The sequence below is a fragment of the Petaurus breviceps genome, unplaced genomic scaffold, assembly GCF_028583685.1.
Source record: "Petaurus breviceps papuanus isolate PSGF00001 unplaced genomic scaffold, PetGlider_PUasm1.0 90825, whole genome shotgun sequence".
NCBI classification, from domain to species: Eukaryota; Metazoa; Chordata; class Mammalia; order Diprotodontia; family Petauridae; genus Petaurus; species Petaurus breviceps.
Genome location: NW_027187353.1, coordinates 4465101 through 4484263, shown reverse-complemented (window position 1 = coordinate 4484263; position 19163 = coordinate 4465101). Strand labels below are relative to the sequence as shown.

Sequence of the window (19163 nt, the reverse complement as noted above, 5' to 3'; positions counted from 1 at the left end):
TTATGGTGTTTGGAATTTTGTAATATACAATCTTAGGATCTCAGCTGTCCATAGCCATGAGCAATTACTCCTCCATTTTATTCTAGGCAAGTAGCAGGCTATTTTTTACTTTTCCTGGATGGGACAAACAGCAAGATCATTCACAGAGCCCCATCTCTCATTTCTTTGCAGTTGTTCTCTGGGCTTTGATAGACTGATTCCCAAACTTATGGCATTTCAAGTTAAAATCCTATCTGCTAGACAGATTTTTTTAAGCCCCATCAGCAATCAGCATTTAGTGCTGTATATTCAGGGACAAGATAGTTCTTAAGAGCTAATGCCATCCTAGGCTTGGGTCGACTTGGGGAAGCCATTGACTCTTGAGAGCCCAGCTGCCCCCAGTGTAAAGAGTCTTTCCTTTCTGTCTCCCCTCCGCCAAGCCTCTGACATGGGTATTTGTTTTCTCACAAAGACCTGCAGTTCTCAGGCAAACATGCATGTTTGTTTTTATACACAATCTCCTGCTGTGGAAAGCTAGGTAGAAATATTCTGGTTTGTACATTCTGGTCCCTCAACCCAGCTGAGTATTAAATGGTTTCTAAGTGGGCATTTCAGAGCAGCTGGAAGTTACTGTAATTAGCAGAAAGCTAGGTTTTAATCTCTCTTAGTGACAGGCACACAGAAAAATTCTCCTGTGAACAATACCAGCGTTCAGATCTCTTGCTAGAGCGAGTTAGAAATTGACCAGCCACAGTAAACAGCTGACTTAACAGAAGTGGCAGTAATCCCCCATTAAATGTCTTTCAGCTGATGGGGGCTCACAGGGTAATTGACTTTCCAGCAGGAATTACCAGCTCAACTGAAATTACTGGGCATTAGAGCAGCCCCCTGCCCTCTCCTGAAAAGAGTGCTGCCGCTCAGCCCGCTTTTGCTGATGCTATTTATCTGTATTATTCATTGTGTTTGTTACTACCAGATGACACCAGAATGCTGGTGACTCTGTGTGTGTGTGTGTGTGTGTGTGTGGTGCGTGTTGTGTGTGTGTGTGTGTGTGTGTGTGTGTGTGTGTGTGTTTACGGCTTTCTTCTTGCTTAGTCATTGTCTTTTCTGAGCTGATGGTGCTACAGTGGGGCTTATCATTAGGCCTGGCCAATGTGATGAGTGCAGTCAGCATGTGCCCACTGCTGGTATCCTCAAGGGACAAAGCACTTGAGCACATTTCATTATAAATAATATATATAGACATACATATACACATATTACACCCTCCTCGTGTCTATAGATGTCTGTTTCTCTATATAGCTGTGTGTGTGTATCTCAAAATTCCTTTCCCTCAAGGAGACCAATCTGAGGAGGCTGGTGAAGCCTCACCATGGGTAGAATCTGATTTCCTGTTTAGCATCTTCCTCTTCTCACTCTACTCACCTCACTGTTGTCAAACTCTGCCGTTTCTGTCTTTATGACATCTCTCCTTTCTGTGCTCTTCTCTTCATTCACACAGACATTCCCTAGTTTAGGCCTTTGTCCTCTCTCACTTGAACTATTGTATTATAAATAGCTTTCTGATTAATCAAACTCCCTGCCTCAAGCCTTTCCCCAGTCCCACAGAGCTGCCAACATGATTTCCCAGCAGTGAATATCAGGCTGTGCGCCCCTCCTTCTCTCTACTCAGTAAACTCCAGTGGCTCCTATTTTCTCTAGAATCAAATATAAAATAGCATCTTCTCTGTCTGGCATTTTCAGCTCTTTACAAGCTGGCCTCCTGTGTTCTTACACATTTACTCCCTATGGAGTAACCATATGGAGTTCAACCATATGGGCTTACTTGTTATTCCTCACACATGACGCTATCCCTTCCCCTGCCAAGTCTTTTCCTTGCCTGGGTCCCATGCCTGGAGTTCTTTCTCCCCTAACCTCTGCCTCTTAGAATCCCTGAATCCTTTAAGACTCGGCTCAAGCGCCACCTCCTACACAAGGCTTTTTCTGACTGTGTCCTCCCTTCCTCCCAAGGTTACCCCATCCCGCCCTTTCTACGTATCAGTTTATCTAGATGCTCTCTCCCCCATTGGAAAGGCATTTTCTTGAAGATGGGATTTTTCTTGATATCTTTAGGACCTAACATAGTACTGCACACATAGTAGGCACTTTTCAATGCTGATTGTTTGATTGATTGGCATGGTATTTACACCAGGGTTGTGGGGCTGCTCCCGCTTAGGGGCATTTAGCTTCTCCTAGAAAATTCTGCTCCTTACATGTAGACTATGTCACAGGCACCAACAGTAGTCCTACAAATGTGTGCCTGGGGTTAGTTAGGGGCTGGGGCTTGGACTGGATAGGACCCACGAGCAAGAAAGGGAGACCCATTGAGCTGATCAGGATCAGTCAGTCAGCATGCATGTATTTATTACACACCTCCAGTCTGCTAGGCATTGTGCTAGGTTCTGGGGAATCTAAATAGCCCCAGCCCTCAAGGAACTCACATTGTACCAGAGGAGATGCGTACAGGTATAGACGACATATTGAGGCACTTAGCTGACAGTGTGACCAGAGTGCCGAATTTGGAAGGAGGATGCCTGGAGTGCAGATGCTGTCTCAGGCTGGGGAGACCCTGGACAAGTCATCTTCTCACAGTCTCAGCTTCTTCATCTGTCACGTGGAGATGATAGTAGCTCCTACCTCATAAGGCTGTTGTACAGAACTAAGATAAAATATGTGCAGTATTTTCCACACCATAATGCATTACATAAATGTTAGCATTTGTTGTGGTTCTTCTTAATATTGCTGATGCCAATTCCAGCCCTTTTTGAGGAGGAATGGCCTAGCAACTGGGGGGCAAGGGCAGGGGGCCAACACCCAGAACTAGGGTACATGTATGTGAGCAAAGAGAAGGGCAAAGAGACAAGATGTCATCAAGATGGAAACGACAAGGCTTGACTGTGTGAGGGGAGCAAGAGTGAGAAGAGGGAGGTGCCCAAGCTGAGACTTGGAGGAGACTCAGGACTCTAAGAGGCAGAGGTGAAGAGTCCAGAGACAGAAGACGGCATGTGATTTGAGGGAACAGTAAGAAGACCACATGGATAGACCCAAGAGGACATGGAGGGCAGTATTTTGTGATCCTGGAAAGTTGGGGCCAGGTTATGAAGAGCTTTGAAAACCTAGCAGAGGCTTATATTTAATCTTACTACCAAATATTCTCATTTCAGTGGCTTAGTAGGGAACACAGTATTACTTTATTACTTTGGACAAGTCTGTCCATCTCCTCCCACCCCCACCCTTAGTTTTCTCATCTTTAAAATCAGAATCTCATAGTTGGAAGTGACATCAATGATCAGTGGCCATGTCATCCAATCTGTCTTCAGCAATCAATCTCCTGCAAGATATGTAATATTGATCTATCCCTTGTGTAAAGACCACCAGTGAGGGGCCTCCCATCACCTCCTGAGCTGTCCCTTTCATTCCAGTTCTGGGAAAGTGCTAATATCTGATATCGAATGTAAATCTGCCTCTTCACGATTTCTCCCATCAATGACTCCTACTTCTTTCTTTGAGGCTAGACAGAACAAGCCTGCTGTCTCGAAGGGATAGAATCTAAGGATTGCTTTTCACATTATGCCCCCAACCCCCCCAGTCAGCTCTTCTCCAGGTGTTACTTGGGCTGATTCTACTATGGCAGGGAAGGCCTTTCACCTGCCTGGTGCTCCCTTCTGGACACCCTTCTTGTCAGTGGCATCATGAATTGGATTTAAGTGAGGCAGGACGGAGCAAAGTTATCATCCTCACTCTCTCTTTCAAAGTCATTGAAGTCCAGTGGCATAGTATCTGTACCTCTCTCCAAGTCACTGTTTACAGACTGGGCAAAGCACAGATCCCTTGGGCACTATTCTTTGGGTCTAGCTGTTCAATCAGTTCTGAAGATCCTCAGTTGTGTGCCTGTCTAACTCACATTTCTCTCTTTTTTCTATGAGACTAACATGAGAGATTGTATTAATTTCTTTGCTAAAATGTCAGTAAAATGTGTAACATTCCCCTGATTTACTAGGCCAGAAACTGCATAAAAAATGGAAGCAGTGTTGGCCCAGCATCATGTTATGATTCATTCCATGTTGGTTCTTTTTGAGCGCCACTTTTCTAGATGGACCTGACTTTAAAAAGTCAGCAAGGTGTTCTCTCACAGTGCCCTCCCTTCTCTTAGGCATCAGCTCCCTCTCAGTCATTTGTGCAGTGATCACTGTCCTTGGCAGAAAAATGAGGAAACCGTAATGGAACCACTTTGCCTCATCTCACCAAGTTCAGAGTTCTCATCCCATTCCCCCTGAGCATTGATCCTGTTCCTTCTTTGATGCCTTTTTTCCTAATATAGATTTTTAAAACCCTTTTTCTTCTCCTTGCCTTACCTTTCCAGCTACTGGCCATATCCTCTCTTTGAGCCTCCTCTTTCTCAAAATAAAGTATAAAAACAAAAGAAAGCTCTCTGCGTCGTCCTTGGCTTTCCTCACCTTATTCTGACCCTCATGGCCCTGCTTTTACAGGGTTGGGCCACATTTTTTTTTTCTACCTACATTTTTATATTGGTTGGTCATTTCCCTGGGCATCACATTTGTCTTCTTAATGTAACTCTCCCTTTTCCGCATGAGGGTTGTGTCTTCAGATGTTTATTTTCGCGTGCTTCCCAGGCTGATGTTTCTCCATGTCTCAAGTCCCTTCTAGCTTTAAGAAGCTGTGATATAAAGAGATCATAAACTCATGCGTAGAGGTAGAGATTGGGTGTGTGGGTCTGTAGATAGGCAGTATTGTTTATAGACTGCCCATGCACAAAGGATGGTGATTTATACAGGAAACATTTATTACCCACCTTCTGTGCACAGAGCACTATGCTAGGCACCAGGGGAGAGGGAGAATTTAGAAAAACTCCTTTTGAATAGAGATTTTTTCCATTCATTGTATTTTACAGCATCCCCAAGTGCCTAACTAGTCTGGAATATAGTAGGGGTTTAATAAATGCTTGTTTAATTTGTGACCATGGAGTTTATAATCTAGTTAAGGGGATAAAAATATGCCTATCATTTGTATGCCCAGTAATGTTGGATAAGTACATTAGGGAGGTACTGACAGTGGTTTGTGAGGTTCAGTCTGATTGTTCCTGACCTACCTTCCCTTTCCACACTGCCCCCCCCCCCCAAACACTATTAACAAAGTAATACATTTTGTGGTACTCAGTAATGGATGATTATCAGTACTTTAAATAATGAAAACAATCACCTATATCTAGTTTACTTTCAATTACAATGACCAGTTTGCAGAGTAAATAGAAAATGGATTTTAGCCTTACTGGTAGCAAACATCTATTGAAAAAATGCAAGGTGTATTTAAATTCTGTGCTTGAAGGATAGATCACAATGCTTGAACTAACAAGTGTTTTTCTTCAATAACCACTCACTCTTCTGTGGCCAATTCCATGGTTCCCATTTTCCCACTCGTAGGTGTCCCCCAGAGTCTCTTTTCTTCCTTTCAAGGTGCATGGTACCACCTCCTTCAGATCCACTGTAATAACTGAATTTTTGTATCTTCTACTTCCATATACTCTTCGATGGAGATGGAAATGGAACTACTAAAGGATCAAGTCAACTAATGATGTAGTTTTACTTTCCCTGCCCTTTCAACAATGACATTTACTAGGGACGGCTAGGTGGCCTGGTGAAAAGAGCACCGGCCCTGGAGTCAGGAGGACCTGAGTTCAAATTTAGCCTCAGACACTTGACACAATTACTAGCTGTGTGACTTTGGGCAAGTCACTTAACCTCAATTGCCTTCCAAAAAAAAAAGGCAAAAAAAAAAACCCCAATGACATTTACTTAGAAATTGAGGAGAAGCCTATCAGTTGGGGAATGGCTGAACAAATTGTGCTGTGTGACTGTGATGGAATACCATGGTGTTATGAGAAATGATGAGCAGGATACTCTCAGAAAAACCTGGATTTACGTGAGCTGATGCAAAGTGAAATGTGCTGTGTACAAAGTAACAGCAACATTGTAAGATGATCAGCTGTGAATGACTTGGCTAACCTCAGCAAGACAACGATCCAAGACAACACTGCAGGATTTATGATGAAAATGCTGTCCATCCCCAGAGAAAGAGCTGACGGTGTCTGAATACAGACTGAAGCAGACTTTTTTTACTTTATTTTTCTTGAGGTTCTCCCCCTCCCTGGTCTTTGTTTTCTTTCGCAACATGACTATTATGGAAATGTTTTGCATGACTACACATGCATAACCTATATCAAATTGCTTGCCTTCTCAATGGGGGACAGGGGGAGGAAGGAAGAGAATTAGGAACTCAGAGTTTTAAAAATGAATGTTGTAAATTGTCTTTACATGTAACTGGGGAAAAATAAAATACTAAATAAATAAATTAGTCAGTTAAAAAAAAATCAGTGACATTCAAGCCTAGATAAATCTCACCTTGGAACTGGAAGGTGCCCTCAGTGGTCATGTGCTCTAATATAGTGCCTGAGCAGGGATCCACTCCCCATTAGTTGGCTAGCCAGTTTTAGCTTGGTCTGAAAGTGACCTTGAGACAACTTGTTCTTACTTTTAGACGACTAATGTTTCTCAACATTTTCCATATAATGAAAGGAAATTTATGCCGCTGCAGCATCTGCTAATTGCTCTTGTGTCCTCTTCTACATTAATAGCCCTTCAGATACCTGAGGACAACTATCTTGTCTCCCCTAAATATTCTTTTCTTCTCTAGTTCCTTCACCTTTTCCTTCAGCGGTCCAGCCCTAGACTCAGTCCGTCATGTCAGTGACCTTCCTAAAGTCTGATACCCAGGATAGACCCAGGACCCCAGATATAGAGCTTTAGAGTAGCATCCTATGGGGCTCATAGTCATTACACTGCCTGAGATCTCAGCTTTGGGGACTACCATAGCTGTGTCTTGCTTATCCTATACCTGTTGTGACTGGTTCTTTTAGACTCAAGTATAGGATTCTCCTTTTTAAGTCTGTTTTAAACTCCCACCTGTTAGATTTAGCCTACTGTTCTAGTCTTGTCAAGATTTTTTTGGAACCTCAGGCGCCCTCTATCACATTAGCTGTTTTCCTATTATTCATTTGGGTGACTGACAGCTTCCCTGAATTATAGCTTCTTTAATGAAAATAAACTTTTCACTTTAGCAGCAAAGGCTGCTCTCCCCTTTTAGGTAAATGTCATTAGAAACTTGGTACTTCCTAGGAATCTGGGCACTAGCTTCAAGGACTTGAGGTCTTGAGGTCTGACAGACTAGGTTTGAAGAGAGATGCCAGTTCCAGGTTCCTTTTACCCTCTGGCCTTCTCGCTCCAGTCTTTGCTCATTTACAGAGATTGGATAGGAGGGCAAAGTGCATATTTTCCTAGGCTACAGGATGATGGTGTCATTGTGATGGTGGTGGGAAGAACAACTAGAAGGGTGTCTGGCTTCTCCCTAACTTTTTCCAGCCTTTCTTGCCTTTGTCTTTGAGAAGCCCCAAGCCCTTTGATAGTCATGTATCACACCACTATCCCTCTGTAATTAGAAAGCATTCTTTTCACCCTACTCCTTCCTATTTTTTTCATTTATGCCATGAAAAATAAAAAAAGACTTCAATGTCAGACTTGAACAAGGCTCTGTTTGTTTTGGATGCTTTCTGACCGATATGTCACGTGAACCAGAGTAACTGAATTGCAGAAGACCTTTTTATCCTCACTTTAAATTTATTCCTTAGCCCATTTTCTACACATCATCTTTCCTTCCCTTCCCCTCATAAACTTTTCCTCTTTTTTCCTTTTCAGAATGGTGGTTTGACCTGGAGTGATGACGCTGATGGAGGACGGGGAAGAGAGATCTCTCGAGATTTTGCTAAGGTCTGTGTTGTTTTGTATGGTGGCAGAAATCCTTTGGGTTTAGAAAAGAAAGTTTATTTTAATGGATCATCTCTCTAGTATCCTACCCAAATCTCCAAAACTAAGGATAGGGGTGGGTCATTTTTCCTAATTAGAAGGGTCTCCCAAATGGAGGCAGGTAACTTTTTGTATCCGTGGCATTGTTTCACCAGCAGGATGGTATTTGACATCATTTTTTTCTTGGGGGATGGGGTTTGCAGTTGTATGAACTGGACAGTGACCCCGAACGGAAAGAGTTCCTGGATGACCTTTTTATCTTCATGCAGAAGAGGGGTGAGTACTCACATATTGACCAGCCTCTTTCCAGAGTCCTAGCTCCAAAGCCCCAGTGTGAGGGTCTTGCTGATCAAGACTGAGCATTGTAGCAAAACCAGCAGCTGAAGTGAGGGAAGAGGAGTTTTGGAGGAAGCTGAATGGGACATCCTTCCCCGCCTGTTTTTACTCCAATTAACGGGTCCCAAGAGTCATTTCAAAATCAAATGTGGCCTCTGTTTTATCATCCCAGCTGCTCTGCTATTCTCTGACTATTGCCAGGGCCCCCTGCAGGGTTTCTCTTACATCCTGGAGAGTGAGAAAAGTAAGTGGAAGAATAAGAGCCCCTTAGGATTTGTAGCAAAGACCTGAAGTTATCCATGGAAGAGAGATGCCAGCCCTTCTCTCTGTTCCCAAATGGCTCTTCGGTCCTTACTTCCATTCTCTTGGTTAGCACTTTGTTGCAGTTCAGTTATGAAATGTGCTGGACCCTCTCCGACTCTTTATTCCTCCTTGCTCTCCATCCCTCCCCACCCCCTACCACTAGGGACCATGGCGTGACTAAGCCTGGAGCCTAGTGTATTTCCTTCCTGCTCTACATCCTGTTAGAGGAGCCGGGTCACTAACAAGGTCAGCTCTCAGGAAGCATGGGCAGGAATCATGAACTGCACACCATATAGCTCCTCAGCTCCCCTTGCACTGTCACCCTCGGTTGCTCAGAGCTACAGGAAAGACTTGTGCCTACCATGTTTCTTCACAGTCCCTTGCTTCAGTGCCACTACTGGGGTTCATCCATCATTCCTTTTGTGGGCAGAGAAATCAGCATTTCCTGAAAACAGGAGGTTAAGATACTCTGGTTCATCCTGGGCTGATGTTGTTGGCCATTCTTCCCAGTTACCCAGAACAATTCTGCCCCCCTTCCCATCTTTTTGCTTATACGAACCATAACAATTGCCTGGCTGAGATGTGTGTAACTACAGGATTGTTCACGAGGGCATCTGAGAGCTTTGAGTCCCATTTTTCCCAGCCATCAATTTCTGCAAAGACAGGCTCTAGGAAGGCTAACTGGTTTACACGTATCACTGTTATCTGAAGCTACACATGTCAGTATAAGTGAAGAAAGAAGGATATAATCCTGAAAATGTATGTGACTGCTAGCAGAAAACCTCCTGCTTACTGGGGAGAGAGAGAAAAATCCACTTAATACTTTGGTCTCTCCTTCCAATTACCTTTTAATTATTTACAAGCTCCACAAGCCCAGCTGGTGCAAGCCAGGGGCTGATCCTGGCTTGAAGGGGCTGCCATAGCAATATAGATTTTAATCAGCAGTGTATTTCCACTGTTTTATTTTCTTCTTTATTGCTGTGCTCATTTCCCAGAAGGATTTTAAAGGGAAATGGAAGAGTAGTATTGGGCCTGCCAAGACAGAAAAACAGTCAGGGCAGCCTTACCAGGCTACAGAGAAGCTGAGTGGCCTGGAGACCTTTGGCATGTGGGCCTGGCTTAGGCCAGTTGTCTCTGGAAGAGTGAAGATGGGAGTTTGTTGGATTTCAGCTGTCACTTGGCAGACAAGGTTAATTGCCAACCTCTTTGGTTTTAGTGTAAAAAAAATTTGACAGGCCAAAATCTCGCTAAAAATGAGGTGCTTGGATTGTTGGGAATTTGAGGCACCCTAGGAGAGGGAACACTGCATGGGCTCGTTTCTGTATTACATTTATTCAGTCAGTCAGTATTTATTAAGCAACTATTGTATGCAGAACACTTTGCTAGCTGCTAAGAGACCTAGGATGGTTCCATAAGGGGAGAGTCTGTGCTGGTTACTCATTTGAAAGCCAAAGGTCCCGGGCTTCAGTCTTGACTCCACCACTGAACTCCATCTGTCTGCAACCTATGATCATGTTGCCCAAGTCATGCAGTTGCTCAGCATGCAGTGGTGCTGGGGAGAGATACAAAGACCAAACATGGAAAAATCCCTGCTGTGCAAGAGTTTCCATTCTGTGTGGGTGTGTGTGTACGTGTGTACACATACAGAATCAAGATACGGGGGGTATCCCAAAAGTCTAATGCTGCACTAGGACATCTGAGACTGCCGATATAGAATAACAAAAATACATACAAGATAATTAGGTGCTAGGTAATAAGGAGGGGTGGCAGACACTAGCATCTGGGACGGATCAGGAAAGGCTTCATGAGGAAGGTGATGCTTGAACTGAGGGGGAAGGAGAAAGGCAAGTGGTGTGTGAGGGGCAGGGAGAAGACCAGTTTTTCCAGGCCACAGACTGCAGGGTGGGGAGCTGGGAAGATTGATTGGGGCCAGGTCCTGAAGGGCTTCACAAGCCAAACGGAAGGTTATACTTTCTCTTAGAGGGAATGGGGAGTCACTGGAATTGATGATTGAGTAGGGGAGTAGTGTGGTCAGATCTCTGATGAAGGGAAATCATGTTAACAGTTGTATGGTTGCTGGATTGGAGTGGAGAGAGGTCTGTTTGGAAGCCCTGGCAGCAGCTGCCTTGATCAGCACCTGCGTGAAGCTGGTGTTCTACATGCACATAGAAGACGAGGCAGAAGCAAATTCTAGCAGCAGTGGCCTTGTAGGGGAGAGAGGAGGAGGGGTGGATAACCCTGATGTCATGACCCTGGGCCTGGGGAGCTTGAGCTGTCTCTGCAACACCTGAAACCCAGCAAAGAGAGGATCGCTTTGTTCTGTTTGGGCTCCAAAGGGTAGGACCAGGATCAGAGAATAGGAGTCTCAAAGAAGCCAACTTAGACTTTGTGTCAGGACAGCTTTGGGATGCTGAGAGTCACCGACACAGGGATGACTGCCTCGAGGTGGGTGGCCCCCTCTGGGGAGGTCTTCAAGCAGATGACTCTTGTCAGGTGGCTCAGAGCGGGGATTCCTTTGGGGTTGGACTAGATGGTCTCTGACGTCTCTTCAGTTCTTAGATACGGTGACTTTGAGAGAGATTGGAGCTGCATGTAGAGAGATCTGGAAGCTATCCACAGGAGCAGGTAGCCAGGAAGGAGGGGCCCTAGGAGAAAAGTGGCACAGAAAGCCATGGGGGCAGAATGCTGAGGCTTGTAACATGGACAGCAGTGCCCCTGTGGTGCAGGGACCAAAAAGGAGAAGCACTGAGGAGCCCAGCTCCCTTGGGAGGCCTTCCCTCCCCTGTCCAGACCACAGTGACGTTATCTACTCTAAATCTGTACAGTGCATGTGGGACTTCAGCACGGCCCCTGCTGAAGCCCAGAGCCTCTGTGGGAGTGGGCTGCACTGTGCCACCAGAGCCGAGCGCAGTGCATCCAGTGGGCTTCCCTGCCCAGCTTTGGCCTCCTCTCTTCCCTAGCTGCAGCCTTCATGTTGATGGTGCTCCCAATGCTCTATTCTTACAGGACCTCAATATCTTCAAATTGTTATGAGTATCAGATGAGAAAGGGTATTTAAAATCCTTGTCATTAGCGCCATGTAAATGTGAGCTCTCATTTGGAAGGGCAACATGGTTGTGCTGGAGAAAATGTAAGGCTTGGATTTGGATGACCAGACTCATACCACCTAGGAGCCATTGGAAGTGGGCAAGGTCACTCATCTGAGGCAATTTTCCTTATCTATTAATTGGGAGTAACAAGGCTTGAATTACCTGCATCCTAAGAATGTTTGGAAGGAAGTACTTGGTGAAACCTGAGCTCTTCTCACCTCAGACCTCTCTTATCCCTGATTACCGCAGGTAGCTGAGCTTCGACTTTATCCAGGTCTTTTTTTTTTTTTTAACTGTGATTTCTTTGTATAGAGAACTCCTGGCGAGGAAACTCCTAGCGATGAAAATTAACAGCTCTTCTGCCTATTCTAACCTTAGAGATTTGTCCAAGGCACCGAGAAGTTAAGGGGTGTGCTCAGGGTCACCACCGTAGGGCAGAGCCTGGATGTGCACAGGGTCTTCCTGACCCCAGGGCTGGCCTGGTCCATTCTGCTAGGTGGCCTCTCGCACCTCCCCTAGCCCAGTTGGCCCTATGGTGGGGGCTGCTTTTGCTGAAGCATCCACCTATTCCAGCTTCTGTCTGCATATCCGAACTCCCTCTTGTCATCGCAAGACCAGTGGTATGACTAGTGCAGAGGCTCCTTTGTCTTTTCCCATCCTAATAAGGGCAGAAGATGGTGGTTGCCATTGTTCTTATTTTGCAGACAGAGAAGCTGAGGTGGAGAATGTTCAGGGTGGTTTTGTCCAAGGTGATGAGGTGAGTCTAGAATTAGGAATAGGAGCAGATTCATTCATTTAGCAGGTATTTCTTGAACCCCTGCTAGGGTTTGTGCCAAGCTCTCTGCTGCATCTTTTGAGGGGGCAGGGACAAGGGGGAAGAAAACAGATAATGCTCAATGTTCCTTCCCTTCAGACATTGACATTCTAGGTAGGGAGATGAGGTAGAGGCTTAGGATGATAATAAGAAAATAACGACCTAGGAAGACAAGAGAGTTGAGTTCTAAACTCTGCCACTCCCCAGCAATGTGTCTTTAACCTCTAGAGAAGCCTCCGTTGTCTTACCTGCAGATGGGACAGAGACCTCACCTAGTCAAAGTGATCTCCTGACTCTTTGGTTGAGTTCCTTATGCCTATTTTATCTATTGATTGTGGTGTCTAATCCCTCTGCTAGATTGTAAAGGCCATGAGGAGGGGAATCTTGTCCTACCTAAGCTTGTTTCTTCAGAACTTAGCACAGTCCTGGGCACACAATAAGTGCTTAATATGGGGGAGGGGGTATTTTTTTTAGGGGAAGGGGTATTCTAGTGGAGAGTAGTAGGAGAGAAGCCTGGTAAGGGGGCTTGGCCCATCATCGTGGCGGTTCCTGAATGATAGACCTGAGAGCCCATTTAATCCTCTGGGCAGGCAGTCTGAACCATTAGAAAACTGTGAACAGGGAATTGACATGATAACTTACAACTCATTTCTATAATACTTTTAAGGTTAAAAAAGTTTTTTTCTTTCTTAACTCAAATAATAGTATTCTTGTTTTAAAAACAAGGAATATAAAAATAAATGAGGTTAAGTGAGAGAATCCATGGGGAAGACAGTGCTTTAGAAACATTAATGGACAAGGGTGTAAAGGATGAATTTGAGTGGAGAGAGACCAGAGAATGGAAGCCCCATCATAGGGCCATTTCCATTATACTTGTAATGCCTGCTTTTGGGGGAAAATACTCTCATTCTGAAGGTCAGTCAAGAAGACTTGGGAATTGGTTGTGTGTCTTAGGTGTGTGAAGCCTGGAATCTTTACATTTCACATGTGAGTGAGAATAAGGGTCCCTGACATTTGTGACTTTCTTGTCATTTTTAAATTGAACTTTCTGAGGTCCATGGGATAATGCCAGCTCTTGGTGGCTGGTGGGAAGACAGCAGGGCTGGTGACTCATGCTCTTAGTTCTGGTGTGAAGAATAAATGGCAAATTTCACAAGAGGTTTCCAAAAATTTCCTGAGTTTGAAAGGTCACAGGTCCTAGTCACTGGCGCCAAGAATGTTCTTCAGAATGCTGGGGCACAGTCTCAACGCAGGTTGAATAGATGAGGTTTATTTGCGGCAGGAGCACAGCAGGCTGTCCCTGAATGATTGCAGCTGCAAGTGATAAAATGACTTTCCCGTGGCCATAATGCCTGGGGAGGTAGAGGGAGGTTCTAACTGCCTTTTTGTGTTCCTGTGTAGCTCTTCCCGTCTTTTAATTGTTTGGGTGAATTGGCTTCAACAGAGGGAGCTTTCAGCCTGTAATCATTACCTTTCATTTCTAGGGCAGACTTGTTTCTGCTTGTTTTTTCTTGCCCTTATGCTACTGGTCAGTTTTCTTTACCACCTGGGCAGCCTGCTTTACACATTGGAAACTGGGCAGGCTGCAGACCCTGCACTGTTCTTTCAGCTGTGGGCCCTTCTAGGGAGACCACATGCCTCCTGTTCTCAGCGGCCATGCTATAAGGGAGTCAGCAGACCTGCCTTGGCATAGTGGTGCCGGTCGGAGAAGGGAGGAGGGTGGGCATACTCGAGGGATGTTGCAAAGATACACTCAATAGACCTTGGCCACGGATCACATATGTTGGGGGGAGAGAGTGTGAGGAGTTGAGGATGAAATGTTAGCGACTCAAATAACTGGGAGGATGATGGTGCCCTAGAAAAGTAAGTAATAGGGAAGTTTGGAAGGGGAGAGGGTTTAGGGGGAGAGAGCATGAGGTCAGTTTTGGGCATGTTTGCTGGACAAGTTCAAGATTTTTTTTAAATAATATTTTATTTTTCCCCTGTTACATGTTAAAAACAAATATGAAATGCCAAGCAATCTGATAATAGGTTATACATGTGCAAACATGTAAAGCATTTCCGTGTTAGTCATTTTGTACAAGACTTGAACAAAAAAAAATTAAAAGAAGAGGAAGTGAAAAATAGTATGCCTCAGCCTGTATTCAGAGAATATCACTTCTTTCTCTGGAGGCAGATGTCATGTTTCATCTTGCATCCTTTGGAATTGTCTTGGACCATTGTATTGCTGAGAGTAGCTAAGTCATTCACAGTTTTTCATCACACAGTGTGGCTGTTCCTGTGTACAACATTCTCCTGGTTCTGCTCACTTCACTCAGCATCAGTTCATATAAGTCTTTCCAGGTTTCTCAGCATCCTGCTCATCATTTCTCATAACACAATAATATTCCTTGACAACTACATACCACATCTTGTTCGGCCGTTCCCCAATTGATGGGTATCCCCTTGATTTCCAATTCTTAGCCACCACAAAAAGAGCTACTATAAGTATTTTTTTTTTTTAGAAGTATGTCCTTTTCCCTTTTTTTGATCTTTTTGGAATTAGTTCAAGATTTCTTATTAGGCATTTAGAAATGTGAGACTGAAGGTCAACAGAGAGGTTAGGGCTGGATAAATAGATGTGAGAATCATCAGTTTAAAGATGATAATTGAATCCATGGGAGCTGATGAGGTCATTAAGTGAAATAGGAGGAAGGGAAAGGGGACCAGGACTGAGCCCTGTGGGACACCCACCATTAGCAGGCATGACCTAGATGAAGCTCCAGCAAAGGTGAAGGAGGAGAAAAGCCAGAAGAGAGAGGGGCCCCGACACCTACAGAGAAGAGAGTGATCAGCTCTGTCAGAGGCTGCAGAGAGGTCAGGAAAGATGAGGGTTAATAAAAGGCCTTAGGTAAGTGAGACTCTGCAGGGGCTTGTTTCCCCAGAATGCTATGAGGTCTGTACAGAGGGCATCAGGAATAAAGGAAGTGGGGGCACTGGTTGTAGAAGAAGCTTAGCTACAAAAGGTAGGAGAGATGTGGGGTGCTAGTGAGCAGGGAGGGAGGGGAGAAGGAAGAGTTTTTGAGGATGGGAGAAAAAAAGGCATGTTTGTAAGCAGTAGGGAGGCAGCCAGTCAGTAAACATGTGCTGAGTGCCACTAGATCAGGAGAAACTAAAAGTAAGAGAGAGAATGGGGATGGTAGAGGAGGCAGCCTGTGGGAGAAGACAAATGGAATGGAGTTACTTGTGAGTATAGAGGGCATGGCCTTGGCAGGGAGGGCCAGCTCATTATGTGAAATAGGGCAAAAGAGGAGGGAGTGGCAGGTTCCTAGGTGGTGAGGAAGAGGAGGAGGGGAGAAGGGGGAGCTGTTGGCAAATTGCCTCCATTTTTTTTGGTAAAATATGAGACAAGGTTCTCAGCTGAGAGGATGTAGGGAGGGGGAGCTGTGGGAGGTTTGAGGACAGATGAAAAGATTTGGAAAAGCCACTATGGTGAATGGGATAGTGAATTAATAAGGGAGGTGTAAAAGGATTGCCTTGCAGCAGTGAGGGCCCAGTTGAAGTTAGACAAAATGAATGAGATGCATGGTCTGTTCTGGTGATATTGGGGTCAAACTGTGTTTGTACTTAACAATTAAAACAACTCGATCCAAGGTCAAAGCTGAGTGGATTAATTCTTCTCCTAGCCAAGGTTATATTTCTTTTTTTGTTTTTGTTTTTTGTTTTTTTGCTTTTTGGAGGGGGGAGGGAAGGGCAATTGGGGTTAAGTGACTTGCCCAAGGTCACACGTCTAGTAAGTGTTATGTGTCTGAGATCAGATTTGAACTCAGGTCTTCCTGCTCCAGGGCTCCCCCAAAGGTTATATTCAGGGCAGTTACCATGTACAACTTTCTCCTGGTTCTGCTCACTTCACTCAGCATTAGTTCATATAAATCTTTCCAGGTTTTCTAGGTGGGAAGAAAAGAAATAGCAGCGAGTCAGAGGGTAAGGAGGTGGCAGAGGTGAGAAGAGACTGGAAGCTATGGGAGGTGTGACAGCTCCAGGGTGCTAGGTCTTTGTCATTGTTGGCTCCGTCTTGACGGCAGCTTTGTTAGCAGGTATCGCTACTAAAACATGTTCTATGTACAGTGTGCATTAAACGCTGCGGATACCAGAACTGAAGCTCCCACTATCATCCAACAGGATGCTCTTCCTCAGTTACCACACCATTCTTGGTGTTACTTTCTTTTAGTTACTTATTTGGGAAGATGGTCACTGGCTTGTAGAACTCTTCACCTTCTCGACTCCACCCAGACATATGTACACACACTCACATATCTGTCTGTATCATTGGCTAACCACTTCTATGTAGAATCCATGGGTTACTTAAACTCCCTAGTGGCTGTTTATAAATTCTTCCCCAATTTCATCAGTATGTATCTCAGGACCATCCAGTGTTCTCATGTGCACTGAGGAGTCCTCTCGACTCCAGTGCCCAGAGACTGGTATAGATGTGAAATGTAGTCTCTCCACATTTTCATGAGGGGAAGAAGAGGAGCCTGTTCCCTGGCCATGAGGCAGAGCCTCAGGGTATTCAAGAAGCCCCTCCTAGGGGCCTGCCAACCCTGGCGTCTGCTGCCTCAGTGTGCTAGTCCCAGGTAAATGATCTGAAAGTACTTGGCCCAGTGCAAAGACCTGGACGCCAGCCTTGGGCTCTGGCCTGTTAGCTCCATCCTTGTGTGCAAGGGAGGAATGAGGAAGAGCCCCAGAGAGCTTAAGGCAGTCTGTGTGTGCTATTGCATTTTATAATTGGGTTTCATAGCACTTAAAGAAGAATGTGCCCCTTGCCCAGAGGTCAGAGCAGGGACATCAAAGGCACTGGTCCCCTGTGCAGGACTCTCCCAGGCATTCTCTTCAAGCCAGTAAGCTTTGGTGTGATTCACATTTGACCAGCTAACTCTGCACACACCTGGCAAGGCAGTGGGGAAGAGAAGGAGTCCCCTCATTTTGTTCAGAGTTGCAGACTGACCTTGGCTTTCCCAAATGGGCTGTAGGATCTGCTTTTGACGTGTGTGGACTAAGGATTTACTGTGAGAAAGGGGCTTGGCTGAGGGTGTTTCCTTGCGTTGTGCGCTTATCTGCCCTTCACAGCCAAGGAAATGCTTGCATGCTTATGGCTTTGTCCTGTGGAGGAAAAGTTCTATGTGGTGTGTTAGCCCACAGCACAGCTCTGGCCCTAGAGGCCCATCGGACCGAACCGGAACGGAGCATCATCCTCAGGAGAATCCCTGCCTTCGGTCTGTTCTGCTGTAGCTTCTCCCAAAAGTTCAAGGGGCAGTCTTTGCCATCTCTGGCCCAGCCGCTTTTCTGAGGCCATCAAGATCTCAACTCTTGACTTCAGGCCACACAGCTGCTACTGCCACATTGTGTCTTCTTTTCTGTATTTAGCTGTCATTTGATACACTATGACTGGCTGTCAGTCATCCTTGGTAACGGGAGAGCGTGGGCCATGGAAAACCACAGATAATCTAAATGATTCCACTTTAGCCATTAGAGTCAGGCCTCTCCCTTCCAGATCTTTTACCAGCCAGATAGGTTCGCTTGAGTTTCCTCCGTCTCTGCAGGAATCTGGCACGAGGAGGGGGAGAGCTGGGAAGGGAGGACGAGCTTAGTGGTGCATCCGCCTGTGGGGATGGAGTCTGGCGTTGTGCTCTTCAGTCAGAAAAAGGCTTGGAAGGGAAGATGTGCTGCGGGTGTGTGGATATAGGGGAATGTTAGGGGGGAAAAGGCCACCATGACACACCATAAGAATGCATTCCAGCGCTGCCGATTCCAGAAGGCCGGTGCTGGAGAGTCCAGCAGAAAACCGCAGCTCCTGACAGTCAGCTCTGTGCTAGGGGGGGTGGACACTGGATTTGGAATAGGAAGGACAGGGTTCAATTCTCTATTCCTTTGCTCATTGGCTTTGTGATTTTGGGTAAAAATCATTTGGGATTTCTTGGGCTCAGTTGCTGGCAGCTAGCTGACAGAATGGATAGAGCTTTAGATTTGAAGTCAGGAAACTCTGAGTTTGAAGGCTGCCTCAGACATTTTACTGGATGTGTGACCCTGGGCAAGTCACCCTTCTCAGCCTCAGTTTCCTCACCTATAAAATGGGGATAAGAATAGCACCTCCCTTCCAGGGTTGTTATGAGGATTAAATGAGATCCTGTCTATCCAGGGCTTTGCCAATCAGTAAATGCTTTATCTAGGCTTGCTATCTGTCTCACCTGTAATAAGGCAGTGATACTTACTAACCCATCTTGCCAAGTTTATGAAACTCCAATAAGATAATTTGTATAGAACCCTTTATAACTTGTAAAGCACCATGTCAGCCACCCCTTGTCACTCCTCTCAGCTGGAGACCAGCAGCTCCTATTTTCATCTTTTCCCTCCTGGAGTTAGGCAGGAAAGGATGAAGGATAACTGACTTCGAGCGGGCACGTGGGGCTCAGGCTTCTTGCTGCCTGCTCTCCTGTCTTATAGAGAATCTGAACCTTGAGAGGTCCTGAGAGGCTTATCTGGATCCATCGTGATTATTGGCCCCATCAGAGGATGTTGCACAGCCGGGGCCCAGAACTTTGTCAGTTAGAGGTAATACCTTGTATTGATGAAACGCCTCCTCTGAGGCAGATTGTGTGAGCAGCATCATCCCTGTTTAAAAATAAGGAAGCCGAGGGTCCCAGCAGAGAAGGGACCTGCCAGTTGGTCTGTGAGCTTCTGGAGTGC

At 45.4% G+C, this 19163-nt stretch overlaps 1 protein-coding gene across 6 annotated transcripts in view; it reads left to right on the top strand.

The window, feature by feature from the left end:
* Window positions 1-19163, top strand: part of ARID3B (AT-rich interaction domain 3B) — a 73069-nt gene that overhangs the window by 38396 nt on the left and 15510 nt on the right. For all 6 annotated transcript variants that reach the window (XM_069071175.1, XM_069071174.1, XM_069071173.1 and 3 more), the window contains 2 exons: window positions 7788-7859; window positions 8099-8171. In XM_069071175.1, the coding sequence (XP_068927276.1) occupies window positions 7788-7859; window positions 8099-8171 (145 nt within the window). The remainder of the gene's footprint in view (window positions 1-7787; window positions 7860-8098; window positions 8172-19163) is intronic.